Source organism: Phalacrocorax aristotelis, chromosome 2 (assembly GCF_949628215.1).
Source record: "Phalacrocorax aristotelis chromosome 2, bGulAri2.1, whole genome shotgun sequence".
Lineage (NCBI taxonomy): Eukaryota > Metazoa > Chordata > Aves > Suliformes > Phalacrocoracidae > Phalacrocorax > Phalacrocorax aristotelis.
The window spans coordinates 3519075-3532539 of record NC_134277.1 but is presented as its reverse complement, the minus strand read 5'-3'; the positions used below and the strand labels follow the sequence as shown (position 1 = coordinate 3532539).

At 42.4% G+C, this 13465-nt stretch overlaps 1 protein-coding gene across 1 annotated transcript in view; it reads right to left on the bottom strand.

Annotated features, from left to right (window-relative positions):
• The window catches only part of OBSCN (obscurin, cytoskeletal calmodulin and titin-interacting RhoGEF), a 197682-nt gene that overhangs the window by 64960 nt on the left and 119257 nt on the right, over nt 1-13465 (bottom strand). The window contains exons 68-79 of the mRNA XM_075082169.1: nt 11959-12231; nt 11012-11284; nt 8960-9247; nt 7208-7480; nt 4697-6052; nt 3812-4090; nt 3369-3447; nt 2882-3000; nt 1881-2078; nt 1429-1461; nt 1222-1320; nt 557-775 (exon numbers count right to left, since the gene is read on the bottom strand). Of these exons, the coding sequence (XP_074938270.1) occupies nt 557-775; nt 1222-1320; nt 1429-1461; nt 1881-2078; nt 2882-3000; nt 3369-3447; nt 3812-4090; nt 4697-6052; nt 7208-7480; nt 8960-9247; nt 11012-11284; nt 11959-12231 (3489 nt within the window). The remainder of the gene's footprint in view (nt 1-556; nt 776-1221; nt 1321-1428; nt 1462-1880; nt 2079-2881; nt 3001-3368; nt 3448-3811; nt 4091-4696; nt 6053-7207; nt 7481-8959; nt 9248-11011; nt 11285-11958; nt 12232-13465) is intronic.

Here is a 13465-nt window from a genome sequence, read left to right as displayed (position 1 = left end):
TGGTAGAGTAAAAATGTGGGATGCCAGGAAAGTTAACAGAAAAACAGAGTCTTTCACAGGGCTGCCCCTACTCCCAGCCTATATTTTTTTGTTCTCCATCTTCCTGAAGGAATTGTCCCAGGAGAGGCCCTGGAAAGCTCTGCAAAAGGGGAATCAAACAACTCTACCTGCCTTAAAGCCATTCTACACTGCAAAATACCTTATCAGAGTGAAGCCCTCAAAATAATTTTAAAATGGTGACTTTTTCTAGTTACTTTACATTGCCTTTCTTCTTTTCTTTTTCCTTTGTGCTTAATTTGGCTGTTTCTTAGACTTGTCTTCTGTTTATACAGAGAGATGTTGCTGATAATCCAAGATAGGGTCAGAAATCTTAAACATTATAGAAGTAAAGAGTATAATCATTTGCAAGGCAAGCAAAGCCATGGCTTATCTTGGGAAAATACATTTTTGTCAGTTGTGATTTGATTAATTTCCTTATCGGTCATACTTGTTTTTCTTTTAGGCACTGTATAAAAGGTAATATAGAGAATATGTTTGTATTGAAAGAAAGATTTACCATCTGCAACTTCCAGGGTGGCAGTGCAGATGGACTGGCCAGCCTTGTTGGTAGCAATGCATGTATAAGCTCCACTGTACTTCTTTTTAACATCCAACAGGATTAGACTGTGATGCATATTTGAACTGGCAAGTTTATACCCAGGAGTGTCTGGTTTGATCCACAGGATGTCTTCCCGAGACTCTTCTTTCAGCCAAGTAATAGTTGGTGGTGGATGTCCTAAAGAAAAAACAATGAAATGAGCTTTAATGTTCCTAATGGTATTTCTTCCTTACAATTATAAGCCATGCTGTGAATAAATGCTATTTTGATCTTTTCCTGATACTTCTCCAATAATAACAAGCATAATATATCATAAAGGAACACAAACCTTTCTACAGCACACTCATAAATACATTAAAGCTTTTTGTAAAACCAAAACTGTTAATCATAAGACCAATAAGTGTTATTATCCCTGTTTTTACATGCAGAAAAATGGAGGTGAAGATGAGTAAGATGCTTTTCTGTAAAGCACGTAAAGTCTCTTACAAAGCTGGGAGTAGAGTCCCAGACTTCAGATACAGGAGATGAGGCTACAATGGCTTGACCCAGGGAGAGTCTAGAACGTGTCGTGAGGTTGCGCGATTGAAGTGTTATGCAGAGAGGCAAGGTATCTATCCACTTACCTTCAACTTTTACAGATAATGTGATGCTTGCACCTTTTTTCACCTTTTTGTTAGTGAATCTTTCTAGGAACCTTGGTGGTATCAGCTGCTCGTGGGAATCTGAAAAAGACATTCATTACTGATGAAACATGGTGACACCTTCTGTGTGAGTTTAGACTACTGAAAAATTCCTAGGAGTTCTTTATCACCTGCAATGGCATCTCTCACCTGTTTCTGATGGCTCTTCTTTCTCATCAGGATCTGTAACACAAGGAGAAAACATCAAAATGACAAATACAAATACCTATTTTTCCATGACTTGAAGAAAAAAGAAGTGACTCCAGGGCATGATTCCTTGCAGAAGATATTACGCAGAAATGTTTGTGTGATTTATAAGAGGCCCTCTTAATGAACTGTTAAACTCAATGAGATCAGGCAGGAATAAAACGTATATTTATGAGACAACAGTCAGACCCTAGAGAAGTGACATGTCTCATCTTCGGGACACACAGTAAATTTATAGGTAAACCGAGATTAAAGCATGTCATCTTCTATCTGCAGACTGCCCCACCTCACTTTACTTTGGTAGGCTTTCTCAAAAAAAACCCAACCAACTATATGAAATGGAAAAAGCCACTGGAGTAGAGAAAAGCAGGTGCCAAAACCAGCCCAATACCTACCTTTGACTACCAGCCTGGCCGAAGAATAAGCAGAACCAGCTGAGTTGATAACAAATATTGAGTACTGGCCAGCATCTTCCTTAGTGACATCACGAATTTCTAGCGAGTGGAATTCCTGTTTATCAGTCTTCAGGATGTGATCCGAGGCCTTTAACGGCTGCCCGTTTTTGAACCAATAGAGACGAGGCTGTGGGTACCCTGAGAGGAGCAGTTACAGGCGTTGAGAACAGAATGCATTGGCAACATCAATTTGGGAGCACCTCCAAACAGGCAGATCCTCCTGAGCAGGAGCCAAGGAATCCTCAGCTCTGCCCAGGGCTGCTGTTTCAAGGATTTACCTAATTAAAATGGCTGAAAACTCATGAAATCCTATTTATTTGTTAAAGTTTGTTCTTTTCAGTTTCTGGCACTCCCCCTATTAGCTACATGTGCAAATGCCTTCTGGGTGGGAAAGGTGACTTAAGTCTGATTTACAATGTACACAAAGAGAAAAGCGGAAGCCAAAACAGTTCTTATCATTTTTATAGCAGCAATTGGAGAAACCAGGAGAACCCCTACCTCTCCCTACCACAGAGAGTCAACACCAGGAGGATGTTTTTTGCAGTTTTTAGATTGTAGCAACAACCCCATCATAGAGTAAGGCAAATCCAGGGCTGTTTAATTTATTAAAGAGAATAAAAGACACCCTCACTATCTTTTTTTTTTAATTCCTTATTGCTCCTCTATAACTAATGTGCTCAGAGCATTACAGGACTCAGTTTTCAGAAATGCATGCCTGTAATTATGCCTGGAGAAATGGACACAGACTGAGACACTTAATCTACCTGAGTCTGCTGCAAAAGTCAGTGTTCATCAGCATGAACACATTCTTCTAGCTCGTTTACGCAAACGTGGTGCAAGATGCAGGGACTGGGGTCACAGCTGCAGAACCGCACATCGGAAACCATGTCCAGCACTTCAACCTAACAGCAAACCTGGAACAACTGATGGGCTCCGCTCACCTTTCACCTTCAGGTGAAATTTAGCCAGTGATGCTCCAGGTGCCACATGAATATCATGAAGCTCATCGAAGATCTGGGGCAATTGCTCCTCCTCAGTGGTAGATTCCTCCTGTTCTCGGCTAAGAGCAATCAGAATTAGAAAGAAGAAAGCCAGCAAGCCAGAAAAAGTTTAGGAATCAGAATCACCTATTTCAGGTTAATTCAGTGTGTGGGTTTTGTCATCATGACAACAGATTTGGACCGTATGACATTAAAAGTAATGGAGCGATACCATGAAGACATACCCAGGCTAGCCTGAAGGCAGCCAGAGCAAGATTCAACATGATAAACGTCCCGCTGTTGCATTTATTGCATCTCAGCTGGTCTGGCCATTCCTTTATGGCATTAAACTGTCCTTGCTGGATATACCAAAACCAGGCTTAACATAAATATACATATTGATCTTATCAAGTCAGGGGTTAGAAAGAGCTAGAGTTCAATATTTTACCTTGAAATATATTCTTTGGCACTGTAGTAAGAAGATGTCTCTGTTGCATCTGCTGCTGTCTCATAGTCAGTGCTGGTCACTGTTAAATGGAGAAGGAAGTGTTTTCTATAATCTGAGCTTTGAAACAGTTTTTCTAACTATAATTATAGTTTCCCTGCTAAATTGAGTGAGTGGCAGGGTGATTTCACACTGCTACCGCAGCAGGATCCTACATGTCCCTGGATTATGGCAAACACCTCTGTTTATCTGAAAAGCTTTGCTCTGAGCCTTGTCTTGGAGTTGGCAAAACCCAAACAAACCCCAGAGGTTTGCAAGTGCAACATTTTGTGGGCACCACATACATTTTATTAAATGTAAATGGTGTTTTTCTTGGAAAAAAAAAAAAATCCACCTATCAGCTCAACCCCTTCCCTTGGTTTTTCTACAGTGATTTTGAGACTTACAGTCCACTCGAAGTTCAGCCTTGGTTGAAGCAACTCCCATGTTGTTTTCAGCGAGGCAACGGTAAACACCCATGTCAGTGGGGACCACAGCGGTGATGATCAGCTGATGGCACCCTTCCTGGTCCTCATTGATCATGTAATGGTCATTTTCTTCAATAGCTTTCCCATCCTTGAACCAGCGAACTGTGGGGAGCGGTTTGCCAACGACAATGCAGTCAAAGCTGACCGGATATCCATCTTGTACCTCTTGGTTTTGGAGCTCAGTCATGAACATGGGAGCTAAAGCCAGGGTAGTTAGGAGAGAAGAAAGGAAAACCTGGTTGTGTTGAAAGATTTATTTTAAAAGCACTGCTGCCCAGTGCCCGAAGACTTCTGGTTTCTAGGTGTTTTTAGTTGCAGAGTGATATCTTTTCTCTGGGAAAACACTCAAGAAACTCGCTGACAAACACTGTGAAGATATTCCATAACACTGTAAGCATTGCAATACCACAGCTGCAAACTATACATTGCCTCTGTTCTTCTCCTTGCCGAAATGTCTCGTCTCCCTCAGGACTGTTCTGAAAACCATTGAATTTATTTAAGTATTATAATCATAGCATTTATGGCCATATTATGGTAGTAGGGGATATTTCTATTGGGAAAAGCAGCTTTGTAGATAAGTCAATACTTTGCAGCCCCCTCCTTCATCATTAACCTGCCTCCCCTCCCTGAAAATGGAAAAGAATAAAAAATTAATCAGTTTTCCCAAAAGTGCAAAGTTTCCAGAAAAATACCTGCACCACATAAAAAATGAAGTCTTTTTGAAATTATTTACATGTGAAAAGATAACATTCTGACCTGGTCCAGCTGTCTTTTCCAAAGAATAAACAGGTTTGCTTCACCTACCTGTATCAGAAGTCAGCAAAGGTGGTGGAGGTCTCACTACTGGTGCTGCAAACTTCCCATGGGTGGGTGGTGTTGCTTTCCCGATACGCAGCTCAATTTTTTTAGGGCCTTGTTCCAAAATGTCAATCTCCACAGGAATTCCCAGAGCACCAAACATCTCTCTGAATCGAGTGGCAGCAGTTTTTGCCTCAGACAAGATTTCAAACTTGATGTAGATGTACTGGTCGTCCTCACGATACGTCTGATGGTCGACCACCTCTAAGTCCCCTTCATCTGCACTGACAAAGAGCTCTTCCTCCACATCAGATATCTCTGTTGAGATCTTGGCCCTGAAGAGCCTATGAAGTCTCCTTCCTGCTTTACGGAAAGCATCATCCAGCTCACTGCCAGATGAGCTCTCTGTCTCACTGTCAGTGCTTTGTTTAACCTGCTTCTCCTTACGAAGAACTTGAGGTTCCTGAGCACCAATAACCACCTTAGCACAGTGTGAAACTTTGCCAAATTTATTGGATGCCTCACAGGTGTATTCACCCGCATCTTTCCGGTCCAGGCCAGTGATAATCAAAGAGCAGGTGCCATCACTGTAGTTGTCTATGTGATAGTAGCGACCATCTGAAAGCTCTTCCCCGTCTTTCAGCCAACGGACTTTCATGTCAGTTTTGCTGTGGGCCACACACTCAAGGTGGAGAGTGCTTCCAGGCTCACCAGAGAAATCTTTGAAAGTCTCGGTAAACACTGGGCACTCTTGTTGCTTGATCTCCTTCCTGACTTTATAGCCTTTGAAAGCAGCCTGGATCTTCACAGCTGCCTTGTTCATGGAAGGATCATCTAAATCTGGTATTTCTGGTTCAGCTGGCTTAGCAGCTGGGGCAGCCACAGCAGTCTCCACACTGGATTTCACCCACTGTTTCCGCAATTTGCCTGTGGAGATGGACTGAACCGTGCTAGTAACACTGACGCTTGTCTTCCCAGCTTTCTTGAGATAGCTCACCAGTGAAGGAGTCCCGGCTCTAGACTCATCATCTGAGCTTGTGAAAGAGAAATCTGCTTCTCCTGTCCTAGCCAGCTCATCACATGTGGAGTACTCCTCTGAGTAATAGTGAGACATCTCCGCTTCCTCCTTCTTCAACTTCTGAAGCTTCTCATCCTCTTCAGGCACCTCGCTGATGGAATCCAAGGTGGGCTCCCGGCTCATCCGGCGTTTCTTGGCCAGGGCTTCCCACAGGAGGTGGAGGTCCCCCTCCTGAGCAGCTTCAGGGGGCAAGCTGGGCTGGACATGCCCATCCACCAGCTCTTCTGGTTGGCTTGCGGGGGGTGCTTCCCTGGCAATCTCTTTTAGCATTGTCACTGTGGGAACTGAGGAGAATTAAATTGGTAAGATGTTAAAAGTCTGTGAGTAAGCTCTGAGAATGCACAGGCAAACGTTATTCTAAAGCCTGGGCAGAAGAATATCAGTGACATTTAACTAAGCATTCTGTTGAGAACAAAATGTGAACTTAATGTGACTGGACATGGTCCCGGGCAACTTGTGCTAGGTGACACTGCTTTGAGCAGGGGGGGTGGATTACACTATATCCAGAAGTCCTTTCCAACCTCAACTATCCTGTGATTCTACACATGCTCATAAAATGTGACCAAAACCCATTTTTTTAACTTCCTCGCACATTTGAAACCAATAAATAAATTTCTGCCCTTTTTGAATGTTGCAGTCAATGAATATCTGGTTGACTGTCAGTGGAGCCTGGAGGGGTATTCCAGGCCCATCTTATTTTATAGCTAGACAGGGCTTCACTGACTGCCTTGAAGAGATCTCCGCTGGTTGTAATGGGAGTTGAGACTCCCACCTCATATGGAGGTATCTGCCTGTAGAAGCTTTCGTTTAGATGTGTCTAAGTCTGAAGGTTGTGACCCTCTGGGACACTCTGACTTGCCTCTGCCTAGTGCCCAGTGCCATTTGAGATGCTCCAGGCTGGGATATCCGCACGTGGCTCTCAGATACAACCTATGAGTGCTCTGGGTCCCTCTGGAGAAGGAGATGGAGGCCAGGGGTGATATCTTGAAGTGCCTCAATGGCACTAGACGCCTGTGTGTGTGCCACTGAATCCCACCGTAGGGGCACAATTCAGCTTCCTAAACCCAAAGCCATTTGGGATGCCTGGGACAGGGGCTGGCAGGTGCCATGCAGAACTCACAACATAGCCCTCACTTTCTGAAGTGGCAGCTGAAGGCCGGGCAGAATACCCTAAAGCATCTCAAAAGGCACCAGGAACCCATGTAAAGACAATAGTATCACACCGTAAATATCTGACTTGGGAGAATCTTATCTGAGCCGCTCAATGCTCTTAGGGATTCAGAAACGTACTGGGCAATACCAAACAGCAGGATAACAATTCTTTGTGGATTGTTATCACAGCTTGTAAAAGAAAAAGAATTCCGGTCCAAGCTGTGGAGATGTCCCTGGATGTCCATAAACAGAACTGATTTAACATCACAGGAATGCACCCTCTGTACCTTCAAGACACAAGCTGGCAACAGATTTGACTTCTGGAGAAACCATGCAGGTATACGTGTCCTGATCTTCAGGTTTAAATGCATGAATAATGAGTATCTGCTTTTTTCCATCAGAGACGATCTCGTATCTCCCTCCAGCTTGTATTTGTTCTTTTCCTTTGAACCATGTCACTCTCTCTTCAGTTTCGCTTGATAATTTGCACTCCAAGCGAGCCACCTCCCCCTCTGAGACTGACCCTCCCACCAAAGGATGGGTGACTGTAACTGGAGGCTCTGTAATTACAAAAAAAGTGAATTAACACAAAGAACATATCATAATCTGGCTTTAAGGCACTCGAGATCACTCTATAAAATATCCAAGCATCCTGTCCTTCATTTATAGATTCTTTAGCTGTTGTAGACAACCAGAAATAAAAACAATAATCAAAAAAACAACCAAAAGACTAGCAGCATCCAAAGTTCGCACTTCCAAAGGTAATATCAAAATAACTTTATAGGCTCTCCCAGAGGTTAAACCAGATCCATTTAAATATATACATGCAAAAGTGGTTGCATTTTTCACATTGCTGATCTTCATTTACCCATCGTCTGTATTCAAGCAGTCCTACAGATTCTAGAAGATCTTAATGTTTAGAAGTGAAGCATTTCTGAAGTGAGACAGGAAAGAAACAATAAACAGAACAAAAAAAGAGATTATTAAAAGTGGCATTCATCCCAGCCTTGAAAGTAAAATATGTATATATATTTACAATAGCTTAGGAAGAGTAAAATTTCTCAAAAAGCATACAGAATTTAAAAATAAAAATTCTCCGTATCTTCTTTACTTTGGAAGGAGGCCTTGCAATGACATGCTGCTTGTACGACAGCGGTACTCAAAATGAAGTCAAGACAAATGCATTAAGTGTGGAGATGTTGGCCGGGATGTAAAGCACGCAGCTGAGCTCCCAAAAGCAGCACGCTCCTGAGCGCGATCTGCCCCTCTGCACAATTCGCCAGGGTGAGGGGGCCACTGCCCAAAATGCCTTGGGTTTGTCATAGGCAAAGTCAGCATATGCAGAGTTATCAGGGTCCAGCACTGGCAGTTGTTACGTTGCAAAAACATCATTTTGTATCTGAGCCTTAAGCGAAAGAGGATTTTTTATTATTATTCTCACTTCAAGGAATTTGTTGGGCACTCAGCTACCGCAGAAAGAGTTGCAAGAAAAGAAAGATTGAGGGAGTGTCTCTCCATCTCACCGTAGCTTCCAAAGTTTCACCAACAGACAGCAAAGGAACTGTGTCCTCCAGCATTTCTTTGTGGGGGTTATTGAAAAAGATACACAAATAAAATAATGAAAAAGAAAGATGGGTGAAGAAGACAACGCTGCCCACCCACTGCATTGGTACCAGGGTCTTGGTTACCCTGAATGCATTCCAACATGCCCCTTTTGACTCATTCCAACCTAATTCCACCAGAAAAGAAACTCACGGTGACTGAACAACACATGGATGCAGTGCAGGCTGCGAGACAGCTTGATGCATTTTGGAGAAAATAAGTGTTGAGTACTAACAACACAGCAGGTTTTGTTCGCAGCAGCCCAGAACAACTTTTCCAAGCTATTTCTCCTCTATTTTGTTGGCAGCAAAGCACTGAAAGATGTTGCAGAGTGAACTCTTCCAGGAGATGCCTGGAACGGGTGAAGCAGGCATGCCATGCGAAACACAAGGTCTACAGCAGCTTGCAGTCCTCCATGGGGACATCTCTGTTCTCACCTAGTCGCACCACCTGAGGGAAGTGCACCGGCTCGCTGGCCCCAACTTTGTTTATAGCCGAGACACGGAATCTGTAGGGTTCACCCGGGGTGAGATCGTCCACCATAAACTCTGTGTTTTGAATAAGGCCCTCGCTGCATGACTGCCAGCCAACAGCTGGGATTTTCCTCTCCACGTTGTAGCCTAAGATGTCACAACCGCCGTCGCTCAACGGCTTGTACCAAGACAGAGTTACAGATTGGCTGCTCTTACTTAAAACTTCCGGTTCTTCAGGTGGATCAGGGTAGGCTGAAGGCACAACAGAGGTCCCGTGATGTACGACATGAGCAATAATGCTTTATACTAAAACAACCAAGAGCTTTCTACAAGCAAAGAGAAGGAAGCACAACAGACTCATTATTTGTCTATTGTAAAGTTGAGTGGGTACGTGCCCATCCCACGACCGTGAGACATACCTGTGCACCACTGAGTTTTCCTTCGCCTGCCCTGGTCTACGCTGTTAATGACAAACATTCATTTTCCAACTGTCATCTCACATACTTAATATTGTTGTGATACTCGTATATTGTCATGATTTTTTCCTGCTGTTTTGCCCCACCCAGCTCAAAATAAAGATGAACCTACACTTCCATGTTATCAAGGAACTCAGCTGAAAACTTCAAGTACGTTTGGGCCTTGAACATATTTATTTCAGGTCTGGCCTGAACAGAAATCAAAATATTGTTGGACTACAGAGTAACTTTAGTAATTTACTAGCAAGTCACTCAATTTCTGTGTGGTTGCTATATATGTCACAGCGCCAGGCAATAGCAAATAAATATATAATGGGAGCGGTCTGGTGTCCTATTAGTTTAGCTACTGACGATCATGCTCAGTACATTGGAAAATTTTCCTCACTTAATTTACACTTTGGCTTAGAAGACAGATATAATTCTTTTAGCCTTCAAGTTCAAGGCATTTGCCAGGTAAATGACCTGCCACAACGTACCAATCCAGCAGCTTAAAGGCAAATAAGGTCAACAGACAGTTCTTTAATTCTGGACACAACAAACATAACATAAAAATTAATTTTCTCTATTTTCAGCCAAACTTCATACAGAAAACCTGCAAACAGGAGGAGTTCATGAGGACAGTATTTTGCATTTCCTGAAATGTAGGTGCCCAAAATAAGAAAATGCTGTTTAAATCCATCAACAACCTTTTTTTTTTTTTTTTTGTGGAAATGACTGGAATATATCGGAGAACTCTCAAGCCTCAGAAATCATTAGAGAGACAGACTACACATAATTTAAAGAATGGATGGTCAATCAATGTCTCTTGAACATCTCAGCTACAGCGTATAGCTAAAACACTTTGCAATTATCTCGTAACCTTCACTGGGGTTGTGCTGGCGTGACCCACCTGCCTCACTGTGGGAAGGAGCCAGACCTTGGGCTCTGGAATGGACATTGATGAATCATTGGTCTAACCTGCCCCATGAGAGAATTAGCAAACTATTGTCTTTTCTACTTGTGAAGTACTCCAAGGGCTATTAACTCTTGTATCTCTGAAGTACAGGTGTGTGTTTCACGGATCTCACCCACATGAAGATTTTAATATGTAACTCATTAATTTGGAAAACTGGTTGCACTGCACTTGAGTAGATTACCAGGTTTCAAAGGGTTTTCTGTTGCCCTGGATAATTTTTCCAGGTACAATCTATTTCAGCTCCCTCCCACGTCCACATTTGCTGAGGGTGATGCTGAGCTTTGAGTAAGTTGATTTCCATTAGACTCTATGTTATATTTTACAGAAGACTACAGCTAAAGAAAGCCTTTGACCATCTCTATCATCACTATATAATCACTGATATAATTTTCTTCTGATGAGGTGGACTACTTCTGGTCAAAAAACAAGTTGCCCAGTAGCACCTTCTCAGACTAAGAACACTAGCCTGGGACATGCAAGGCAAAGAGAAAAGAATCAGTACAAAGATTAGAAAATTCAAAGTTGTAGCTCAATACCAAAGTCTGAGGTTTCAAGTACCACAGGGCTAAAAGGACAGACACTTACCTATCACAGATAACTTGGCTGATGAAATTGCTTCCCTGGAAGCAAAGGTCACCTCTCCAGAATGATGCGGTTGGGCTTTTTTCAGAATAAGTTTGTATTTGTTTCCACATGCTTGTACCTCCCAGTCCTCATCCGCCTGGATCTCTATGTCGTTACTATACCAGGCAACTTCAGTAATTGGCACAGCTTCACTTAGAACGCAGCTAAATGTAGCTTTCTCCCCTGGAGAGACTTCCACATCTGTGAGAGGCTGCAAGATATCGAGGCGCCATCCTGTAGATAAAAATAGTTAATCAAGCCCTCGGTCACAGAAACAAATACAATCAAGAGATTTTGTGAATATTTATGCTGAAGCTTGGACAGTCAGGCCTTGGAGAGCAATGAGATCATTGAAAGGGAGGTTACATATATCGCTAGAACAGATGGTATCATTGGGGACTGAAACTTTCCAAAACTTTCGGGAGCAAAAGCCAACTTAACAATGCCTTTCTTTCCCAAGTAGCAGATGGAGATGGAAATACCATGCTATGACTGAGGATGCCTGTTCTTGTACTCGAAAAGGGTTCTGATCCCCACACGGGTCTCCAGTAACAGCATAAAATACAAGGATTCAGAGATAATACTGTTGCTGGTATAACACTCACCTCTAAAGCCCTGAAGTACCTATAAAAACAACCCAACTCATCAGGACAATGACAACTGTAAGACAGTCATTTGCTGCTAACTCGTTGCCAACTGATGCTGCTTATATCCGTGTCATGGCATACGGAACAAGAAAAAAAATGAAATTGTAAACCATCATCCATTCATTGTGTGAGAAGATGATTTAGGTAAGAAGCAAGCAACAAATGCAACTTTTCCTCTCTGCTACTCACCATATTTTCCTGGTTCATCTGCCCTTTCCAACCAGAAATTTAAGACTACCCATGCACAAGTCCTTCAGTTACCTTTCACCGTCAGGAAGGCTGAGGTCACTGCATCGCTGCACATGAAAGTCACCCTGCAGCTGTCCCGGGGAGTTAGGTTCTTCAGCAGCAGAAGATGCCTGCGTCCATTTTCAAAGTAAACCATCTCTGTGTTTTCTGTAGTTTTGGCAGGTTCATCATCAATCAGCCAGTTGTAATTGTAGCACTCGGGCTTGGAAAGATAGCATTCAAACAGGGCTTCCCCTCCCTCCACGGCTTCCACATTCTCCAAGCCTTGGACAATGCTGTTCTTGGCTAGCAAAGAAGGACAATGAACGGTATTAATTGTTTGGCCATGCATATCTGAATATTAACAAGCCTCGGAGCACTGGATGCGTCCCACTGCTGGAAAGCTGATGGAAAGGATGTGGAGGCGATAAACTGTGCTGGTAGGTTTAATTGTTGATGTCAACCGTGCTCTAACGCAACACTGTATTTAAAAACATTTTAAAGTAATGAGATAATTAAAAAATAATGATAAACCTCTAGGCCGTCTAGCGTTTCATCTAGACTTCCTCCAGAAACCCAAGTTCTGTTTTCACAAGTAACGAAAAAAATGTTGGTGTTTATGTGAATCAGGCCAATAGTCAATAGGAAGGGATAGCTCAGGAAGATGAAGCATAACCAAATTCCTCCTGTCCCACAGCAGGAGGCATTTCCCACGGATCTCCCAGGCAGCGCAGTTATCGTCATAACTGGGGAGATGCGAATCCACTGAGAGCTCATGATAAAATCTTACTACGCAAAGCAAATTTGAGAGAATATTATAGCTGGCAAAGCCATAGTGACTGTGACCTGAGTTAAAAAGTCCGCCTCTAGGAAACACCCAAAAAGTTAAAATCCGTATTAACAGTATTTTGTATAGTAAATTTCTGAGTTATTACAAAAGCTCTGTGATAATGTATTAGGTTTATCTTCTCATGCGTGTGTGAATTGTGTGGTCAGAAACATGCACGTATCTACACACTCCGTTTGCCCGCAGAGTCATGCATCAGTTGGCGTTTGTACGTAAACAATCAGCCTGATGCAAAATTAAACATGGGCTGGTACATGTGAATATAATTCGTGTTAGACCAGCTACATGGACAAATTACATGCACAGCAGTGGGAGTGGGGACACACGGTTGAGGAAAGACAGTTTACATAAATGCCATAAAATGGTCTATAATATAAACCAATGCTTTAAGACAATCCTGTTTAGATCTCTATAACCATTATCTGGAACTGTTCTAAGAAAAAAAACACGTTGAAAAATTTCTTTAATAGCAAAAAAATAAATGCATGAGTTATGAAAAAAAATCTGTATTTTATAATGTTCATATTTATGGAGAACAATGAGGGATTTGTAAATCCTTTCAGAATGCATAATTTTATTAGAACAAATCCAAGCTGTTTATTTGTGCACTTTTGGAGCACTGATTTCCCTAACTATGAATGAAAAGCAGCTAATTGCAAATCCTACCTCCTCTGGGATGCTTTCAGATTATGT